Below are 23,214 nucleotides of genomic sequence, written 5' to 3'. Positions count from 1 at the left end.
TCCCATTATTATTGTGTGGGAGTTTAAGTCCCTTTGTAGGTCACTCAGGACTTGCCTTATGAATCTGGGTGCTCCTGTGTTGGGTGCATATATATTTAGGATAGTTAGCTATTCTTGTTGAATTGATCCCTTTACCATTATGTAATGGCCTTCTTTGTCTCTTTTGATCTTTGTTGGTTTAAAGTCTATTTTATCAGAGACTAGGATTGCAACCCCTGCCTTTTTTTGTTTTCCATTTGCTTGATAGACCTTCCTCCATCCCTTTATTTTGAGTCTATGTGTGTCTCTGCACGTGAGGTGGGTTTCCTGAATACAGCACACTGATAGGTCCTGACTCCTTATCCAGTTTGCCAGTCTGTGTCTTTTAATTGGAGCATTTAGCCCATTTACATTTAACATTATTATTGTTATGTGTGAATCTGATCCTGTCATTATGAAGTTAGTTGGTTATTTTGCTCGTTAGTTGATGCAGTTTCTTCCTAGCCTTGATGGTCTTTACAATTTGGCATGTTTTTGCAGGGGCTGGTACCGGTTGTTCCTTTCCATATTTAGTGCTTCCTTCAGGAGCTCTTTTAGGGCAGGCCTGGTGGTGACAAAATCACTCAGCGTTTGCTTGTCTGTAAAGTATTTTATTTCTCCTTCACTTATGAAGCTTAGTTTGGCTGGATAGGAAATTCTGGGTTGAAAATTCTTTTCTTTAAGAATGTTGAATATCGGCCCCCATTCTCTTCTGGCTTGTAGAGTTTCTGCCGAGAGATCAGCTGTTAGTCTGATGGGCTTCCCTTTGTGGGTAACCCGACCTTCCTCTCTGGTTGCCCTTCACATTTTTTCCTTCATTTCAACTTTAGTGAATCTGACAATTATGTGTCTTGGAGTTGCTCTTCTCGAGGAGTATCTTTGTGGCGTTCTCTGTGTTTTCTGAATCTGAATGTTGGCCTGCCTTGCTAGATTGGGGAAATTCTCCTGGATAATATCTTGCAGAGTGTTTTCCAACTTGGTTCCATTCTCCCTGTCATTTTCAGGTACACCAATCAGACGTAGGTTTGGTCTTTTCACATAGTCCCAAATTTCTTGGAGGCTTTGTTCATTTCTTTTTATTCTTTTTTCTCTAAACTTCCCTTCTCGCTTCATTTCATTCATTTCATCTTCTATCAGCGATACCCTTTCTTCGAGTTGATTGCATCTGCTACTGAGGCTTCTGCAATCGTCGCGTAGTTCTCGAAACATGGCTTTCAGCTCCATCAGCTCCTTTAAGCCCTTCTCTCCATTGGTTATTCTAGTTATCCATTCTTCTAATTTTTTTTCAAAGTTTTTAACTTCTTTGCTATTGTTTTGAATTTCCTCCCGTAGCTCAGAGTAGTTTGATCGTCTGAAGCCTTCTTCTCTCAACTCGTCAAAATCATCCTCCATCTAGCTTTGTTCCGTTGCTGGTGAGGAACTGCGTTCCTTTGGAGGAGGAGAGGTGCTCTGCTTTTTAGAGTTTCCAGTTTTCTTGCTCTTTTTTTTCCCCATCTTTTTGGTTTTATCTACTTTTGGTCTTTGATGATGGTGATGTACAGATGGGTTTTTGGTGTGGATGTCCTTTCTGTTTGTTAGTTTTCCTCCTCCAGACAGGACCCTCAGCTGCAGGTCTGTTGGAGTTTACTAGAGGTCCACTCCAGACCCTGTTTGGCTGGGTGTCAGCAGCGGTGGCTGCAGAACAGCGGATTTTCGTGAGATCAAAAATTCAGCTGTCTGATAGTTCCTCTGGAAGTTTTGTCTCAGGAGTACCCGGCCGAGTGAGGTGTCAGTCTGTCCCTACTGGGGGGGTGCCTCCCAGTTAGGCTGCTCAGGGGTGAGGGACCCACTTTAGGAGGCAGTCTGTCCGTTTTCAGATCTCCAGCTGCGTGCTGGGAGAAGCACTACTCTCTTTAAAGCTGTCAGTCAGACAGGGACATTTAATTCTGAGGAGGTTCCTGCTGAGTTTTTGTTTGTCTGTGCCCTGCCCCTAGAGGTGGAGCCTACAGAGGCAGGCAGGCCTCCTTGAGCTGTGGTGGGCTCCACCCAGTTCGAGCTTCCTGGCTGCTTTGTTTACCTAAGCAAGCCTGGGCAATGGTGGGCGCCCCTCCGCCAGCCTCGCTGTGGCCTTGCAGCTTGATCTCAGACTGCTGTGCTAGCAATCAGTGAGACTCCGTGGGCATAGGACCCTCCAAGCCAGGTGCGGGACACAATCTCCTAGTGTGCCGTTTTCCAGGCCCATTGGAAAAGCGCAGTATTAGGGTGGGACTGACCCGATATTCCAGATGCTGTCTGTTACCCCTTTCTTTGACTAGGAAAGGGAACTCCCTGACCCCTTGCACTTCCCGAGTGAGGCAATGCCTCGCCCTGCTTTGGCCTGCACACAGTGCGCTTCACCGACTGTCCTGCACCCACTGTTTGGCACTCCCTAGTGAGATGAAACTGGTACCTCAAGCAGGAATGCAGAAATCACCCATCTTCTGTGTCGCTTAGGCTGGGAGCTGGAGACTGGAGCTGTTCCTATTCGGCCATCTTGGCTCCACCCCTGAAAAAATCTTAAGTTTCTATTCTTATAATATGTGCCCTGCTATGTGCTGGAGAGGCAGATTTCATGAGAGGTGACAATGATTATGTTAAGCCTTAACATACTTTTCATTGGCTCATGCAATGTGACTTTTAAATTATTCCAAGATGGCTGAATAGGAACAGCTCCAGTCTGCAGCTTCTAGCGTGATCAACGTAGAAGACGGGTGATTTCTGCATTTTCAACTGAGGTACCTGGTTCATCTCATTGGGACTGGTGAGAAAGTGGGTGCAGCCCATGAAGGGCAAGCTGAAGCAGGGCAGGGCATCGCCTCACCCAGGAAGTGCAAGGGGTCAGGGGATATCCCTTTCCTAGCCAAGGGAAGCTGTGACAGATTATACTGGGAAAACTGGGACACTGCCACCTAAACACGGCGCTTTTCCAAAGGCCTTAGCCAATGGCACACCAGGAGATTATATCCTGCACCTGGCTCAGCGGGTCCCACGTCTACGGAGCCTTGCTCACTCCTAGTCCAAGATCGAACTGCAAGGCGGCAAGCCTGGCTTGGGGAGGAGTGTCCTCCATTGCTGAGGCTTGAGTAGGTAAACAAAGCTGCCAGGAAGCTTGAACTGGGTGAAGCCCACCTCAGCTCAAGGAGGCCTGCCTGCCTCTGTAGACTCCACCTCTGGGGGCAAGGTATAGCTGAACAAAAGGCAGCAGAAAGTTCTGCAGACTTAAACGTCCCTGTCTGACAGCTCTGAAGAGAGCAGTGGTTCTCCCAGCACGGTGTTTTAGCTCTGAGAATGGACAGACTGTCTCCCCAAGTGGGTACCTGACCCCTGAGTAGCCTAACTGGGAGACACCTCCCAGTTGGGGCCGACTGACACCTCATACGGCTGGGGGCCCCTCTGAGGCAAAGCTTCCAGAGGAAGGATCAGGCAGCAGTATTTGCTGTTCTGCAATATTTGCTGTCCATCAGCCTCCACTGGTGATACCCAGACAAACAGGATCTGGAGTGGACCTCCAGCAAAATCCAACAGACTTGCAACTGAGGGACCTGACTATTAGGAGGAAAACCAACAAACAGAAAGGAATAGCATCAACATCAACAAAAATGACATCTACACCAAAACTCCATCTGTAGGTCACCATCAGCAAAGATCAAAGGTAGATAAAACCACAAAGATGGGGAGAAACCAGAGCAGAAAAGCTGAAAATTCTAAAAACCAGAGCACCCGTTCTTCTCCAAAGGATCACAGCTCCTCACCAGCAATGGAATAAAGCAGGACACAGAGAATGACTTTGATGAGTTGACAGAAGTAGGCTTCAGAAAGTCGGTAATAACAAACTTCTCCAAGCTAAAGGAGGATGTTCGAACCCATCGCAAGGAAACAAAAAACCTTGAAAAAAGATTAGATGAATGGCTAACTAGAATAAACAGTGTAGAGAAAACCTTAAATGACCTGATGGAGCTGAAAACCATGGCACAAGAACTACATGATGCATGCACAAGCTTCAGTAGCTGATTCGATCAAGTGGAACAAAGAGTATCAGTAATTGAAGATCAAATTAATGAAATGAAGTGAGAAGTTTAGAGAAAAGAGAGCAAAAAGAAATGAAAAAAGCCTCCAAGACATATGGGACTATGTAAAAAGACTAAACCCATGTTTGATTGGTGTACCTGAAAGTGCCTGGGAGAGTGGAACCAAGCTGGAAAACACTCTTCAGGATATTATCCAGGAGAACTTCCCCAACCTAGCAAGGCAGGCCAACATTCAAATTCAGGAAATACAGAGAACACTGCAAAGATACTCCTCAAGAAGAGCAACCCCAAGACATATAATTGTCAGATTCACCAAGGTTGAAATGAAGGAAAAAATGCTAAGGAGAGCCAGAGAGAAAGGTTGGGTTACCCACAAAGGGAAGCCCATCAGACTAACAGCGGATATCTCAGTGGAAACCCTACAAGCCAGAAGAGAGTGGGGACCAACATTCAACATTCTTGAAGAAAAGAATTTTCAACCCAGAATTTCCTATCCAGCCAAACTAAGCTTCATAAGTGAAGGAGAAATAAAATCCTTTATAGACAAGCAAATGCTGAGAGATTTTGTCACCACCAGGCCTGCCTTACAAGAGTTCTTGAAGGAAGCACTAAATGTGGAAAGGAACAACTGGTACCAGCGACTGCAAAAACATGCCAAATTGTAAAGACCATCAATTGTAAAGACCTAGGAAGAAACTGCATCAATTAACGGGCAAAATAACCAGCTAACATCATAATGACGGGATCAAATTTACACATAACAATATTAACCTTAAATGTAAATGGGCTAAATACCCCAATTAAAAGACACAGACTGGCAAATTGGATAAAGAGTCAATACCCTTTAATGTGCTGTGTTCAGGAGACCCATCTCATGTGCAGAGACACACATAGGCTCAAAATAAAGGGATGGAGGAAGATCTACCAAGCAAATGGAAAGCAAAAAAAAAAAAAAAAAAAAAAAAAAAAAAAAGCAGGGATTGCAATCCTAGTCTCTGATAAAACAGACTTTAAACCAACCAAGATCAAAAGAGACAAAGCCATTACATAATGGTAAAGGGATCAATGCAGCAAGAAGAGCTAACTATCCTAAATGTATATGCACCCAATACAGGAGCACCCAGATTCATAAAGCAAGTCCTGAGAGACCTACAAAGAGACTTAGACTCCCACATAATAATAATGGGAGACTTTAACACCCCACTGTCAATATTAGATAGATCAGTGAGACAGAAGGTTAACAATAATATCTAGGACTTGAATTCAGCTCTGCACCAAGCAGACCTAATAGACATCTACAGAAGTCTCCACTCCAAATCAACAGAATATACATTCTTCTCAGCACCACATTGCACTTATTCCAAAATTGACCACATAGTTGGAAGTAAAGCACTCCTCAGCAACTGCAAATGAACAGAAATCACAACAAACTGTCTCTTAGACCACAGTGCAATCAAATTAGAACTCAGCTTAAGAAACTCACTCAAAACCATACAACTACATGGAAACTGAACAACCTGCTCCTGAATGGCTAAATGACTGAATGACTGCTCCTGAGTGACTACTGAAGAAATGAAGGCAGAAATAAAGATGTTCTTTGAAACCAATGAGCACGAAGACACAACGTACTAGAATCTCTGAGACACATTTAAAGCAGTGTGTAGAGGGAAATTTATAGCAGTAAATGCCCACAAGAGAAAGCAGGAAAGATCCAAAATTGACACCCTAACATCACAATTAAAAGAACTAGAGAAGCAAGAGCAAACATATTCAAAACCTAGCAGAAGGCAAGAAATAACTAAGATCAGAGCAGAACTGAAGGAGTTAGAGACACAAAAAACCCTTCAAAAAATCAATGAATCCAGGAGCTGGTTTCTTGAGAAGATCAACAAAATTGATAGACCACTAGCAAGACTAATAAAGAAGAAAAGAGAGAAGAATCAAATAGATGCAATAAAAAATGGTAAAGGGGATATCACCACCGATCCTACAGAAATACAAACTACCATCAGAGAATACTAAAAACACCTCTATGCAAATAAACTAGAAAATCTAGAATATGTAACAAACCTGCACATTGTGCACATGTACCCTAAAACCTAAAGTATAATAACAAAAAGAAAATCTAGAATAAAGGGATAAATTCCTGAACACATACACCCACCCAAGACTAAACCAGGAAGAAGTTGAAGATCTGCGTAGACAGACCAATAACAGGCTCTGAAATTGAAGCAACAATTAATAGACTATCAACCAAAAAAATCCAGGACCAGATGGATTCACAGCCGAATTCTAGCAGAGGTACAAAGATGAGCTTGTACCATTCCTTCTGAAACTATTCCAATCAATAGAAAAAGAGGGAATCCTCTCTAACTCATTTTATGAGGCCAGCATCATCCTGATACCAAAGCCTGGCAGAGACAGAACAAAAAAAGAGAATGTTAGACCAATATCCCTGATGAACATCAATGCGAAAATCCTCAGTAAAATACTGGTAAACCGAATCCAGCAGCACATCAAAAAGCTTATCCACCAAGATCAAATTGGCTTCATCCCTGGGATGCAAGGCTGGTTCAACATACACAAATCAATAAATGTAATCCATCACATAAACAGAACCAAAGACAAAAACCACATGATTATCTCAATAGATGCAGAAAAGGCCTTCGACAAAATTCAACAGCCCTTCATGCTGAAAACTGTCAATAAACTAGGTATTGATGGAACATATCTCAAAATAATAAGAGCTATTTATGACAAACCCACAGCAAGTATCATACTGAATGGGCAAAAACTGGAAGCATTCCCTTTGAAAACTGGCACAAGACAGGGGTGCCCTTTCTCACCACTCCTATTCAACATAGTGTTGGAAGTTCTGGCCAGGACAATCAGGAAAGAGAGAGAAATAAAGGGCATTCAATTAGGAAAAGAGGAAGTCAAGTTGTCCCTGTTTGCAGATGACATGATTGTATGTTTAGAAAACCCCATTGTCTCAGCCCAAAATCTCCTTAAGCTGATAAGCAACTTCAGCAAAGTCTCAGGATACAAAATCAATGTGCAAAAATCACAAGCATTCTTATATACCAATAACAGACAAACAGAGAGCCAAATCATGAGTGAACTCTCATTCACAATTGCTATAAAGAGAATAAAATACCTAGGAATCCAACTTACAAGGGATGTGAAGGACCTCTTCAAGGAGAACTACAAACCACTGCTCAACGAAATAAAAGAGGACACAAACAAATGGAAGAACATTCCATGCTCATGGATAGGAATAATCAATATCGTGAAAATGGCCATACTGCCCAAGGTAATTTATAGATTCAATGCCATCCCCATCAAACTACCAATGACTTTCTTCACAGAATTGGAAAAAACTACTTTAAATTTCATATGGAGCAAAAAAAGAGCCTGTATAGCCAAGACAATCCTAAGCAAAAAGAACAAAGCTGGAGGCATTAAGCTACCTGACCTCAAACTATACTACAAGGCTACAGTAACCAAACAGCATGGTACTGGTACCAAAACAGAGATATAGACCAGTGGAACAGAACAGAGCCCTCAGAAATAACACCACACATCTACAACCATCTGATCTTGGACAAACCTGACAAAAACAAGAAACGGGGAAAGTGTTCCCTATTTAATAAATGGTTCTGGGAAAACTGGCTAGCCATATGTAGAAATCTGAAAGTGGATCCCCTCCTTACACCTTATACAAAAATTAATTCAAGATGGATTAAAGACTTAAATGTTAGACCTAAAACCATAAAAACCCTAGAAGAAAACCTAGCCAATACTATTCAGGACATAGGCATGGGCAAGGACTTCATGACTAAAACACCAAAAGCAATGGCAACAAAAGCCAAAATAGACAAATAGGATCTAATTAAACTAAAGAGCTTCTGCACAGCAAAAGAAACTACCATCAGAGTGAACAGGCAACTTACAGAATTGGAGAAAATTTTTGCAATCTACCCATTTGACAAAGGGCTAATATCCAGAATCTACGAAGAACTTAAATTTACAAGAAAAAAATCAAAAAACCTCATCAAAAAGTGGGCAAAAGATATGAACAGACACTTTTCAAAACAAGACATTTATGCAGCCAACAGACACAGGAAAAAATGCTCATCATCACTGGTCATCAGAGAAATGCAAATCAAAACCACAGTGAGATACCATCTCACACCAGTTAGAATGGCCATCATTAAAAAGTCAGGAAACAACAGGTGCTGGAGAGGATGTAGAGAAATTGGAATGCTTTTACACTGTTGGTGGGAGATTAAACTAGTTCAACCATTGTGGAAGACAGTGTGGTGATTCCTCAAGGATCTAGAACTAGAAATACCATTTGAGCCAGCGATCCTATTACTGGGTATATACCCAAAGGATTGTAAATCATGCTGCTATAAAGACACACGCACACAAATGTTTATTGTGGCACTATACACAATAGCAAAGACTTGGAACCAACCCAAATGTCCATCAATGATAGCCTGGATTAAGCAAATGTGGCATATATATACCATTGAATACTATGCAGCCCTAAAAAAGGTATGAGTTCATGTCCTTTGTAGCAACATGGATGAAGCTGGAAACCATCGTTCTGAGCAAACTATCGCAAGGACAGAAAACCAAACACCGCATGTTCTCATTCATAGGTGGGAACTGAACAATGAGAACACTTGTACACATGGTGGGGAACATCACAGACCAGGGCTTGTCGTGGGCTTAGGGACTAGGGGAGGGATAGCATTAGGAGAAATACCTAATGTAAATGATGAGTTAATGGGTGCAGCAAACCAACACGGCACATGTATACATATGTAACAAACCTGCCCGTTGTGCACATGTACCCTAGAACTTAAAGTGTAATAAATCTATTATTCCACAGAAATTCTTATAATGAATGATACACTCTTCCAGTGATTAGTTGCTTGACGATTATGTAAAATTTTGTAATGCTGATCATATTCTCTTTCCAAAGTGGTGGTGTGCCTCTCCCTTCTCCTTACATATACTCTTCCTGGTTGACTTGGTCTGGTGGTTTGGATTCAGCCACCTTAGGAAGCAATGGCTCCTGGATATGTGTCTCTAACCCTTACGTCTCCACTGAAGTCCATACTTTTATATCCAATTGCCTTTAAGACTTATTTAGCCCATAATACCTCAAGTTTACACATTCAAACTAACTTCTAGTCAGTTTAAAAAGTCAGCTCTTGCCTATTTGGCTAGAAGGAAGTACTCCTCCATCCTGTTCTCATGATAGATATACAAATATAGCATAGTACTATCATCATTGACTAATTTTTCCAGGACACATTATCTGCTTAATGTCATTTTATTGAATTTATGACTGAATCCTAGATTGGGAGGTGCTTCCAAAAATGCATGGTTTCTACTATGTGTTTATATACTTGGGAACTGCTGAGTGTCAGTCTTTTACAGCTAAAGAAACTGAGGTTCAGAAATATACTATGTTGTTCAAGTTTATAGCCACATTATTAGTGACAAATATTTAAATTCTTGATATTATATGAAAAGATACTGCTATGTATATGTTTGTATGTTGACATTTTTTTTTTTAACAATTCCTAAAGACAAAAGATTGCATTCCAAAAAGCAGGGCTTAAACTTTTAAGTACTTTCAATGTCATGTCTAATTTGCTTTATTGATCTCATAAAAAGGAAGAGATTAGTTTTGTTGACTTTAGGTCCCAAGGAGACAGAAGCAGGGAGGAAGTTCTCTTACACTAGGAGGAAATAACTTGACAGGAAGAAATGCAATAGGGGAAAAATGCTGAAGGCTACCATTTGAAGCTGCCAGAATGGTTCCTCAGCTTTGTGCACATCAAAGTGCTCCAGCTCAGCGTCACGAAGCTAAAGTCAATTGCTTCTCTTACTTTTCCTGGCTCCCTTCCGGATTCCTTTTTGCCCATAACGCTGCTCTAAGTAGTATTCTGGCTGAGGCTTGTAGGGGGTAGACCCACCTGTCTTTAGAATAAATGGACAATGTATGATTCTTTAGAGATAGGCATATCTTTTAATTGCAAGCACCAGGCCAAATTAGGTGACTCTAAACCATTTATTAATCTTTGTTCTGAATTTAAGATAGAAATGAGGTGATTAGGATGAGTAAATAAAAGAAAATAAATTGGGCAGAAAATGAAGCATAGACGAATTCTTTTCCCACTTCTGTTTCCTCCTCCTCCTCCTCTTTTATCAGAGCTTTATCAGACAGATTCTATTAAGGTCATGGACAAGAATCAATATATCAAGATGAGCTGAGTTGTTCAGGTGTTACAACACAATTTTATCTTTATTATTTTTTAGAGGGAGTCAAAATTAGATTTGATATTTAGAAGTTTGGCAGTTGTAAACTTTACAGGATTTTTTTAAGAGAAAAAGATATCTTCTGTGGCATTTCATACTTTTCATCCATAAAATTTCGTTAGCTCATAATTTCTCAAAATGAGAAGAGCATCACAGAAAATTATAGTAAACTATCTTCAGTCAGAAGCATACACTTATATTTTAACTGTAAATTTTAATCCTTGTCTCATTCATTGTCTTTGGCCAGAAATATTAAAACATGATGAGTATTTTAATATTTTTTAATATATTTTTTAAAATTATACTTTAAGTTTTAGGGTACATGTGCACAATGTGCAGATTAGTTACATATGTATACATGTGTCATGCTGGTGTGCTGCACCCATTAACAGTCATTTAACATTAGGTATATCTCCTAATGCTATCCCTCCCCCCTCCCCCGACCATAGACTGGTTTAAGAAAATGTGGCACATATACACCATGGAATACTATGCAGCCATAAAAAAGGATGAGCTCATGTCCTTTGAAAGGACATGGATGAAGCTGGAAACCATCATTCTCAGCAAACTGTCGCAAGGACAAAAAACCAAACACTGCATGTTCTCACTCATAGGTGGGAATTGAACAATGAGAACACATGGACCCAGGAAGTATTTTAATATTTTTTAAAAAAATACACTTAAGGGAGTGAGAAATCAAATAACTATTAAGAATAAAAAAAGTTCGTTGATGAGTGATGTTTCTCTGGAAAAACACCTTATATATTATTGAAACAAATTTCCAGAGAGGAGTACATCTGAATTAGAGAATTGTGTAAGTCTCAGGCCCTAGAAAACTTTTATCTGCCTCCTCCTCCGATGTAGAATTTCCTCTGACTTGTTTTGAATCACAGTACACTCAGTTTAAGGGATGTCTGCTTGGTGGGCCTATGCTTAATACAAAATTTTATTCAGAGAAAGTTGAGGAAAAAGTTACAACTTTTTTTTCAACTGGCAGCATGAGAAAACTTAAATGTAATGAAATGAATGTAATAAAATAAAGCCCCACTTATTATTCATTCAGGATATGATCTGAAAAAGCTGACCTGAAATATTATGTCTGAATTATTTTTCCTGGAAAAAAGTTCTTTGTTTCAGTGTAAATTGTAACAATGCACTAACACTTAGTGTTTTAAAGAAACTCCACTTGAACAAGTGATCCCATCTCTGTGACTGTTCCATGTAATGATGATAAAAATGGCAACCCAAACTCTTGAATAACCGTAGGAAGAATTATCATGTCTGAATGTACCCAAAGCTTACCTACTAGCCAAAAAGAAACACTGAACTTAAAGATAATTGACTCAATTTCTCACAGAAAGACATCATTTTGAATTTGCAACAATATTTTAAAAGAGAAAATCGAGAGCACTTAATATCCCTAGGACAACTAGTTAGTCATTTTTGGGGTAATGGTCTTCACTGTTGCTATGTGATTATTTTGGGGCTCTATCCGATTCAGTAGATCTTGTGTAAGTCTCAGTATTTTTTAAACTAATAGCAAAGGTAATGTGGGTTATCCATGATTCATACCTTGATAGACATTGTCAGAGATCAGTCATTGTCAGCTGGGGAAGATTTTGTCCCCCTGAGAACATTTAGCAAAGATGGGGACATTTTTATTTGTCATAACTGTGGAATTAGGAATGTTTATTGATATCTAGAGGTTAGAGACCAGTGATGGTGCTAAACATCCCACCATGCACAGGACAGCCACTCATAACAAAGAATTATCCAGCCCAAATATCAAGATTGCCAATATTGAGAAACTCAGGCCTTAGAGAAATAAATGTCTGATTTTAATGTAGAATGTATATGAAAGTTTTCATTTTTCAATCCCTTTATTTCCTACTTGACATTATCTCTGTTTTTTTTTCTACTCTGTTAAAGCTATAGAGGAAAAACACTTTTAACTTAGTCCTTCAAAAATGCCAGTTTTCTATACTAATTTTATTTTGTGAGCAGTGGGGCAGTTTCAAACATGTACTCAACTTATGATGTGAAAGACATGCATAGTCTCTCTCAGGCCAGAAAGCATTGGCACTGTATAAGAATATAAAAATACACTATACTTTTATTGAGAAGATCCTGCAAACAGAAAGAAAACTATTGAGGCTGAAGCACACAGATTAAGATAGGGAAAGAGGGAAGATAAGAGCAGTGAGGCTGACATGGTGTAGGGCTGGAAAGCTTGTAGAACTTGTAGACAGTAACAGTACAGAGCTTGTAAAATCTTTGCTGAGGATTTTAGAATTTATCATAACAATAATGGAGAAATATTACAGAATTTTATGCAGGAAAATGACCCAAAATTTTAGGCAGGGAAATGTCACAACCTCATAAAATCCACTCTGGCTACTGTACTGAGAATAGATTTGGAAGTGAGGCAAGAATGGATTTAGGAAGATAAAACAAGTAGGTTATTACATTGTCTTATAAAGAGGTTAAAGGTGGTAATGGATTGGGTTAGGGGTTGACAGTGGAAATTAATAGAAGTTGATGGATTTATATTACATTAGGTGGTAGAATGAACTGGTCTTGGTGAATAAATGCGGAGGGTTAATGAAGAGGATTACTAGTTTGGAAAACTGGATGAATGGTGGTGCTAATCAATGAGAAGGAAGATGTAATTTATTTACCATGATATACAGTTGTCCCTTGGTACCTGTTGGGGATTGGCTTCTGGACTCCCTGAGAATACCAAAATCCACAGATGCTCAAATCTCTTACACAAATGGCATAGTGTTTGCTTATAACCTACACACATCCTCCTATATGCTTTAAAATTACCTACACGTCACTTCATTTGTATGGATTCAATGTAGTACTCAGCATACGGAAAATTCAAGTTTTGCTTTTTGGGGCTTTGTGGATTTTTTACCCAACTATTTCTGATCCAGAGTTGGTTGAATCCACAGATCAGAAACCATGGATATGGAGGACTCTCTCTCTCTCTCTATATATATATATAGATTATCTATCTATCTATCTATCTATCTATCTATCTATCTATCTATCTATATCTATGTGTGTGTGTGTGTGTGTATCTTCCACCATGAGATTAGTATTCCTATAGAAAAAAGAAAGACCAGAGCTCACTGCCTCCTCCATTTGAAGACACAGTGAGAATGCTGCCCCTTGCCAGCCAGGAAATAAGCCCTCACTGGGGAACGAAATTGGCTGGCGTCCTTAATCTTGGACTCCTCAGCCTCGGGAACAGTTAGAAATAAATTTCTGTTCTTCTAACAACCCAATCTATGGTATATTATTATGACAGCCCCAGCTTTCTAAAACCAACACAAAAATGATAATATTCTGGCTCCTGCTATTGCTTTAAGTAATAATCTATTATTGTCTCTGACTCCTGAGTCTCATATCTTCTGCAAGCATGTAACATGCTAAAGTGAATTATGTTACTCTAAGAGTGAAATATGTAACCCTTCCTTAAATGTGTTGACATAGAAACATTTTATGTTCCAAATGAAACGTTTTAGAAGACATTTGCTGTAGATTCTCTTGGCCTACATTTTAAAGGCATGAGTGGGACAAGTATACTTCAGATATTCTTTGACTTTGAGAAAATTACTTAAGCTTGCCCATTTTCTTTGGTTTCTGGGTAAAAATTTGTAAGGTGCTTTGCCAAGAATAAGGTGCACTGAATGGTGAATACGAATAGGATAGTCAACAGGGAGGAAAATCTCCTCCTTTAAATTTTTGATAAGAAAACAATTAACCTTTGCTTTCTACATCAGTCTTTTGCGGGCGAGATCAGTGTGCCAAACTGTCTCACCAGTGTCCCTCTCTTTTTACCTCCACAGTCTGTATGAGCCATTGTGGTTTGATAAAATAACCTTTCTGGCAGCGTTGCTCATCTGTATTTATACCTTCGCATGGTACATTGGAAAACAGGAGCATGCATTTGTGTTTGATCCTTTGTAACAAATGATCACAAATTTAGCAGCTTAAAATAATACAAATGTATTATCTCACAATTTTTGTGAGGCAGGAACCTGGGTACAGTTATCTGTGTTTTGTATAAAGACACATGTAACCCCATCCATTTATTTTTTCTGTTCTGTTAGAAGGAATTAGTGTATCACAGTTGGTTTATATCCTTTTCTTATATGAGCAAGATATCATTCTTTCTCATATAAAAATGGGCAGTTCTCAAGAGTAGCCTAAGAGCAGGAGAAAGCACATTTTGACATATTGTCAATGTACAGAGTAGAAGACACAAGATATTTAAAGAGAGTAAATTCAGATGAAGGGCCAGCCATAAGTAAAAGCATGTATTTCTTTAAAGCAGCACATGAAAACCCAGATTATGTTCTCACATATTTAGAAATAGTAATTTAATGGGAGTGCATTCTTAATATTCACTGGATATAATTTTTCCATAAATTCTAAATTTTACATATCACTAAAAATAGAAATGAACCATGATGGTAGATTAGAGAAGAATTATATTTTTATAAAAAGAATATGACTGAACTAACTTGAAGACATTTTGTTTTGTAGGAAATAAAATAAAAACTAGGTCATGCCAGCAAATATTACAACTTAGGAATAACTGTTGCTCAATTCTACTAGATTTTCAAAATTTTTAACAAACTCTGAACATTTTCTATATGCTTATTGTGCGTTGCTTTTATCTATTGTTTCTAAGGATATATTTAAAAAGATTTAAGCTAAAGCACAATGATGCAGTTATTACCAATGTCTCATAAATCTCTTCAAATTACCCTTTTTGCAGACATATCAATTATTAATGTAGGTATGGCTCTCAGAGTAATAGGGAGTCAAGCTGAGTGTAGCATGTTCACTCTATTGCTTGTTTATAACTATCAATTATTCATGTTTCATTTCCTGTGTGCATCAAATACTATTGCAGCAAAATCCCCTCTGCTCTAGCTAGTATGTAATTTCTCCCTCCCTTGAGAGAGATTACCATGTATCCTGCAGCTCATTTTGCTTGGGTTATGGCGTAGTGTTATCTACAATGTGAAAGAATTTAGCTTTGTTGTTGTAAAAAATTTACGTGTATGACAATCACTTATGTTGAAATGGATTACAGTATTATTCAGTGATTATAATTCTATTTTGCAGAGTGGCTATTACAACTATCAGTACAGAAGTCCCAAGGAATATTTTACACCTTTTACATGCTATTATGATAACATGCAAAGTTGAAATAATGGCCTAGTACAGCAATTATTTTTAGAATATCTTACCTAATGACCATCAACAGGATTTGATGCTTACAGCTAAAGTAGAGGGTTGTATTAATTACTCAGCTAAAAATGGGAAGAACCACCTCCACTTTTTGGAAATAAGCTAGACCTTTATAAATGTGCATATTTCCTGATTTTAATATGTTGTTTGAATTCATAAATCTCAAAAGTAGCTAAATTTTGAAATATTTGGTGTATATGCCACATCACTAAATATTTACTACCTACCAATGGGTGTACAAAACTCTTTTGGGCACTATGGTTATACTTACCCACATAAAATAGAGAAAATATTGTCATTATTTAACATTCATGGAGAGTGCATTGTTCCTGTATGATACAGAGGTAGCCTGGGTTCTTACATTTTTAGTAGCAAATTAATTGCCATACTAACTACTCTTACTACTAATATAAATTTTCAATATGTTTTCAGTCATTGTTCTAATTTCTTCATGAAGCTTGTCTCATTCTATCATTACAACCACATAATGAAGTAGTACTCTTCTCCTCATTTTATAGATAAGAAAGTTGAGGCCCATACAGGTTAAAGAATGTATTCCGCAAACTCATAGGGTCATGGCTTAACTGGGTTACAAATATAGTTCTAGTCCTAGAACCCATGGTCTTAGCCATTATGTATGCTATATCACCTCTTAAGAGCTGGTACAGCTTTCCCATCTGTAAAATGAGAAAAAGAGTAATACTCCATTATGTGGTTGTAAGGGTAGAATGAGACAAGCTACACAAAGAAATTAGAACAATGACAATACAGAATCCAGAATTTATATTAGTAGTAATAGTAGTTAGTATGGCAGCCAGTTTGCTACTGAAAATGTAAGAATCCAGGCTACTTCTGTGTGATACAGGAACAATGCAGTCTCCATGAACCAAAGCTCTTAGCCATTATGTACGCTACACCACCTATTAATGCTATTACACAAAAATGTATACATCGCTGTGTGGCTAGATGTTTGCACATTTTTGCTTCCTGTCTCAATTTTCTCCCTTTGCACAAACCTTGATGTGGATTTCAAGAAATTACTTTGGAACTCTAGATTCTTTGTCCTTGTCTTTGTTTCCCGGGAACACTTCTTATGGAGGACGTTTGAAGCTGTCCTTCTTTCAGTGAAAAGGAAAAAGCTATCAGTTGCTGCAACTTATTTAGATATGCACTGACTTTACCCACCTATGGTTATTCTCACTGAAACAGAAAATACATGTAAACATAATTTTATTTTGTATAACTTTTATTCTTAGATTATATTACAACGTGTCAGTCTCAAGTATAACTACAATATAATTTATGACAAACTCAAATGTTTTGAGCATTCATAGATCTATGAAATTTGTAAAGAATCCTATGTAAACAGCTTTGTTATATTCATGGCTATTTATTTATTTTCGTGAAGCAATTCTTGATTGTTTTCCTCAAGAAGATAATAACATAATAAACCACAGATATTTTTTTAAAAAGTGGTGGCCTTTATACCTAGGTCCTAAACCCAGGCCAATTCCCTGGCCATCCTAATTTAGTTGGCCCTTCTTTCAGCACTTCCGTTAACATTTCTCTGAAATAGCTATTTAGAACTTCTTTATTTACATATGCATTTTATTTTCACTCTTTTTAATAAAGCTATCAAAATTCTATAAAATCATGCTAAATATTTTGGGTTGCAATGTTCAACAATCAGCATTTTAAAACAGCTCACAAGTCACCCAAATCTTTTGCAAACTAGGTAACTATCAAAAAGCTAAAATTAGATTCTCTAATTTTCGTCCGAAAGATTTGTGTTCAAACCTATTTGGGGCATGGTGGCTCATGCCTGTAACCCCAGCATGTTGGCAGGTCATGGCGGTAGGAACACTTGAAGCCAGGAGTTTGAGACTAGCCTGGGCAACATAGCAAGACCCCTTATCTACAAAAATTTAAATATCAGCCGGGCATGGTGGCATGTACTTGTCGTCTTAGCTACTTGGGAGGCTGAGGCAGGAGGGTTGCTTGAGCCCAGAGTTGAGGCTGCAGAGAGCTATGATCATGCCACTGCACTCTAGCCTGGGTGACAGAGTGAGACCTGGTCACTTAAAAAAAGTTTTTAGAAAACCTGTTTGCTTCCATTTTATTCTAAGTTAAATTCTTCAGTGTAACTGCAATTCTGTATTGTTGGGTGTAATAAGTTCAGTGATTATAAAATTTAAATATTAATATGACAGTGCCTTCTGAAGGGTGAAACCATCAGTACAAACAGTAATCCACATGGAAAGAGAAGTCTAATTTTACTTCAAGCTTATACTTAATACGCTCTTTCTTCCAAATATTATTTTTAATTGATTAAAAAGTCACAAGTAGACATTGCTGAAACAAACATAAATACATATAAAACTTAACCATGTTATTTTTAAAAAAATCATAGTTCATGAAATAGGAAAAAGAACAACTTTATATATATTTTTGAAATGCTAAGAAGAAATTGTGTTAACAAACCAGTTGCCCATATTTTTTATTTTACATAAAAACAAGGCAGTGTAAAAACATTAATAGAAAATTACACACGAACTTGTCAAACATCTTCTCTTACTACATTATATAAGTATTCATAATGCAGTTATATTTGTGAGTTTGAATAATGGTAGATTGAATTCAAATTTAAGGTGATGTTAAATTCTTAATCGAATGTATTTAAAAATCTGATGATGTAATATATTTTGTATAGGTCACTACTTAAATTATCAAAACCTATTTCCAATAGGCTTGGTAGGTATGTGATAAGATGATCTATATAGTCTCGGAAAACACTGAATGGTGTCTTTCATATTAAATTAAAAAGTGGTTCAAATAGCCTAAGACGAATGAACCTAAGATGGTATAAAGAATCTTTAGCCCTAGATTGAGTTTTACACGTACATTAGAACAAATGTCTCAGAGTAATAATGGATGTTGTAAAATATATCACAATTTAAAAACATTCTAGACTTCCGATCTCATTCTGTAACCATAATTCTTTGTTTCTATAGGTACGTTTAAATCCTTTCTTTTTAAGTTGCCAGAACAACAAAAAATACGTGCTTTAAACATTTATTATATAAATGTAATTTATTATTATTTTAAATATGAAAAGCAAATTAGTGAAAGTTGTTTTATATATTTGCTTCAAAACCTCCCACAAAAATCTTCTAAATAAAACTATGTTCTACCTGTGCAGCTCAATTTTTGCCTGTGCATGAATAACTTTATAGAAGAAAGATCTCATATTCCTGATATAAACTCATGAAAAAAAGCATTATGGTTATTTCTTTTCAAATTACTATTAATAGGTGTTTTCAAAAAACTAGATGTCTACAGCTAATGCAAAATGAATATGTGCTTGATAAATAGAAGCCCATGGTACTGTGTTGATTGCAGCAAAATATATTTCATATCATAGAATTTTAAGAAGGTGACATCTTCCTCATTGTATACATTGAAGTATATCCAAAAGATTACTTCCATAATTTAGGAAAGTAAGTTGGTGGCAAGAGAGCAAGTTGGCAAGAATCCCTATTTCAATGCTTTTTTATTCATACTAAACACATATCTTGTTGAAAGTCTGTCATATTACATGATTTGAAAGCTTGCCAAACACAGGATTGTATACAAGTGATGCAATAAATACCGTGCCCAAGTTATTATCTGCTTAAATATGTACCATGGTCAAACAACTAACTGCATATCAGGAAGGATTTCATCAACTTTGCTTACAGCAAAAGGATGACTAAACAATACTGCATAAGAAAGCAGGAAAATTTGACAAAAGAGTTTAAGGGACTATTATCAGTATTTTGGGCAGCACAGTCAAATGTTAGGCTATATAAATAATAGCAAATAGAACTTCTGTCAATTACTTTTTTCTCAGTTATCTTTATTTTTTGAGGAGTGTAATATGTACTTAGAATAATTTTTCAAGTTCTGTGGTTATTCTATGAACAAAAAGGGATATGAAAGAAGAAAGGCTATGAAACACAATACTCTAAAGGTAAGTCTTATCCTTGTTGGCATGTGAGTCAAGATGAATGAAAAGCATTTGTAGAAATGAATAGCCTACATATATTTTTAATCCCATGGCATTTTATAGGCACATATAAATTGGTTCTGATGCAATGTAGAATAAATTTAAGCACCTCAAAATATAGAATAACCTCTGTACATTGATAAAAAGTCAAGCTCCCTAATAATGCATTTTAACTAAACATTCATAACTAATGTCCATTACTTCTATCAAGCATTTCATTGCAAAGCCAAGGCAAAATACTTCTGTTGATTTCCAAATAATAGATAAATAATAGATTTTTCTGTGTGTGTGTGTGTGTGTGTTGTTTATTTACATGGGAAACATGACTAATTACAATCCTGTGAAAACATGACAAGGCAGATGTAAAAGTTTTCTATGTGGTCTTCTGATTTATTAAAGACCAAAAAACTGAATCACCTTTGTATGCTATAATCAATAATTCCTACAGAGTTCTCTTGCGATTCTTAAAGAATCACCAGTGCAAAAATAACCATCTGCTAATGCTGCCCACCTTTCTTAGGAAATCAGAGTTAGTGACTGCACTGCCTTTGAGAATATTTTGATAAAAAGGATTTTGGCATAGACCTCCTCAAAAGAGTTTTATTAACACAAATAAATCACTTTCACAGGCTGTAAACAATATATCAAAAATGAAGCTCTATTTTTTGCTTTCCTTGCTGTCTTTCCCTTTGTCTTCCTTTTCTGTTCTGTCTTGTTCATATTTCTCTTTGTCTGGCTTTGTTACACTATCATATGAAGGTGGAGAGGTGGTGGATGAAGTGGCATCTGTTTTTTCTGGACTTGAGTTCTCATTAACATTATCAAAAGCCATATCTTTTTTATTGAGTAAATCATCATCTCTGTCTCCATCTTTTATGTATATACTTGATATATTTTTGACATTTTGCCTTAAGCGGTAACGTCTATAAGCACGCTGAATGACAGTAGCAGACACATCCTCTTGTTTCCGTTTTAGTGTGGTTGTGATGGGTTCATAGGACACTTTGGAAGGATTTGCAGACATGAACCTTTCTTCCATCTGTGAACGAAGAGAATCCATCTCCCCACTCTCACCCAAAACACGCTTTGTAAAAGCAAATAAGATGTCAAGACAATGGATCCGGTCACCACTGACCACGGGCAGATCCATGGCAATGAGCTGGACTTTGTTGGGTTTTGCTATGAGAAGAGGAGGATCCAGGGCAGCTGCAAAATCAGAGAGCTTGCTATATTCTATAAACTGAGTTGCATCGGGATCAAACTTCTCCCAAACTTCATAGAACATCTCAAAGTCATCCTCACTCAGAGGTTCAGTACTTTCTTCAGTGGCAACACTAAAATTCTCCAGTATGACTGCAATGTACATGTTCACCACAACCAGGAAGGATATGATGATATAACTAACAAAGTAGAATATTCCAACAGATGGGTTACCACAGTCTCCTTCAACTGAACTTCCAGGATGAACTTTTTTTGGGTCACAGTCGGGTGGCTTACTGTTAAGAATAGGTGCTAGCAATCCATCCCAGCCAGCAGAGGTTGTAATTTGGAACAGGCAAATCATACTGTTGCCAAAGGTCTCAAAATTGAACATGTCATTAATTCCATCTTCCTTTTTAACATAGGCAAAGTTGGACATTCCAAAGATGGCGTAGATGAACATGACCAGGAAGAGCAGGAGGCCGATATTAAACAACGCAGGAAGGGACATCATCAAAGCAAAGAGCAGCGTGCGGATCCCCTTTGCTCCTTTGACTAGACGTAGGATTCGGCCAATCCTGGCAAGACGGATCACTCGGAACAGGGTAGGGGACACAAAATACGTTTCAATCAAATCAGCTAGAAACATACCTGTATGTGGAGGAAAATAATAGAAATAAAATATTTAAATATGTATGCTACCTAAAATGATGACTCTAAATGGTTTTATCTGTCAACTCATTTCTTATGAATTCAAGACAGTTATTTTATAATGAATGCAATTACCTAAAAAAGATTAAGAAATTCCAAAGAAAAATAACTAACATTACAATTGTGACATTTTCTCCTTTTTACTAAGTTCATGGGCCATTTTTTTCCTCCATAATAGTGTTTTAAATTTTAAGAATAATACCTACTCACATAGAAAATTCAAGCAATACCGTTAAATGCTAAAAAGAAAATATAAATCACCTGAAATGTCAACAACAGTAACTATTATCAATATTTTTTTGAGTATCACTTCAGACATTTTTCTGTGCAAGCACATGTACACACACAAACAAATGTATTCATGTTATATAAGCTTTTTTTGTAACCTATTTATTTATTTATTTTTCAAGACGAGTCTCCCTCTGTCGCCAAAGCTGGAGTGCAGTGGCGTGATCTTGGCTCACTGCAATCTCCGCATCCCGGGATCAAATGATTCTCCAGCCTCAGCCTCCAGAGTAGCTGGGACTACAGGCATGCGCCACCACACCTGGTTAATTTTTGTATTTTTGGTAGGGACGGGTTTCACCATGTTGGCCAGGCTGGTCTCAAACTTCTGACTTCAAGTGATTTCGCCCACCTCGGCCTCCCAGTGTGCTGGGATTATAGGCGTGAGCCAGGGTGCCCAGCCTGTAACCTATTTTAATTACTTTATATGTCATGGAGATAGTTTCATAAAAATGACAACAAAATAATTTATTATAGTGGTATAATGTTCTCTCAAAATAACCACAAATCGAAAACTAGCATTTATACTGTTTTCATTTTTGTTACTGAAATGAATATCTAAATAGGTATGTTCTCCTAATTGCATGAGTACTTTTTAATAATATATTAATAGAACTTGGGTCAACAGTATATATATATTTATATATATACACACAAATACTATATATACACATGTACTATATATATACACATGTACTATATATATACACATACTATATATACTATATATAGCATATAGTATGTATATACTATATATACTATATATAGCATATAGTATGTATATACATATATAGCATATATAGCATGTATATACTATATATAGCATATAGTATGTATATACTATATATACTATATACTATATATAGTATATAGTACATATACACTATACATAGTATTTAGTATGTATACACTACATATAGTATATAGTATGTATACACTATAGTATGTACTACATATAGAATATAGTATGTGTACACCGTATATAGTATATAGTATGTGTATAGTATATATAGTATATAGTATGTATATGGAGTATATAGTATGTGTATACTATATAGAGTATACAGTATGTGCGTACTATATAGTATACTATATAGTACGTGTATACTATATAGACTATATAGTATGTGTGTACTATATAGAGTATATAGTATATAGTATGTGTGTACTATATATAGTATATAGTATGTGTGTATATTATATACAGTATATAGTATCTGTGTACTACATATACAGTATATAGTATGTGTGTACTATATATACAGTATATAGTATGTGTGTGCTATATAGAGTATATAG

At 37.1% G+C, this 23,214-nt stretch overlaps 1 protein-coding gene and 1 long non-coding RNA gene across 6 annotated transcripts in view; one reads left to right on the top strand and one right to left on the bottom strand.

The window, feature by feature from the left end:
- LOC105737726 overlaps positions 1-23,214 on the top strand; it is a 241,937-nt gene that overhangs the window by 116,789 nt on the left and 101,934 nt on the right. Inside the window, exon 3 of the long non-coding RNA XR_004026351.1 lies at positions 21,345-21,524. This is a non-coding gene — a long non-coding RNA (uncharacterized LOC105737726). The remainder of the gene's footprint in view (positions 1-21,344; positions 21,525-23,214) is intronic.
- The window catches only part of SCN9A (sodium voltage-gated channel alpha subunit 9), a 181,877-nt gene continuing 175,565 nt past the window's right edge, over positions 16,903-23,214 (bottom strand). For 3 of the 5 annotated variants that reach the window (XM_030795763.1, XM_030795761.1, XM_030795762.1), the window contains exon 27: positions 20,082-21,570. In XM_030795763.1, coding sequence (XP_030651623.1) covers positions 20,378-21,570 — 1,193 coding nt within the window. In that variant the 3' untranslated portion in view covers positions 20,082-20,377. Of the gene's footprint in view, positions 21,571-23,214 lie in introns of all 5 variants that reach the window. The other 2 variants (XM_030795760.1, XM_030795759.1) reach the window with 1 other exon arrangement.

This window comes from Nomascus leucogenys, chromosome 17 (assembly GCF_006542625.1).
Source record: "Nomascus leucogenys isolate Asia chromosome 17, Asia_NLE_v1, whole genome shotgun sequence".
Classification (NCBI taxonomy): domain Eukaryota; kingdom Metazoa; phylum Chordata; class Mammalia; order Primates; family Hylobatidae; genus Nomascus; species Nomascus leucogenys.
The sequence above is the reverse complement of the archived record's forward strand: the minus strand, read 5'-3'. Positions and strand labels throughout refer to the sequence as shown.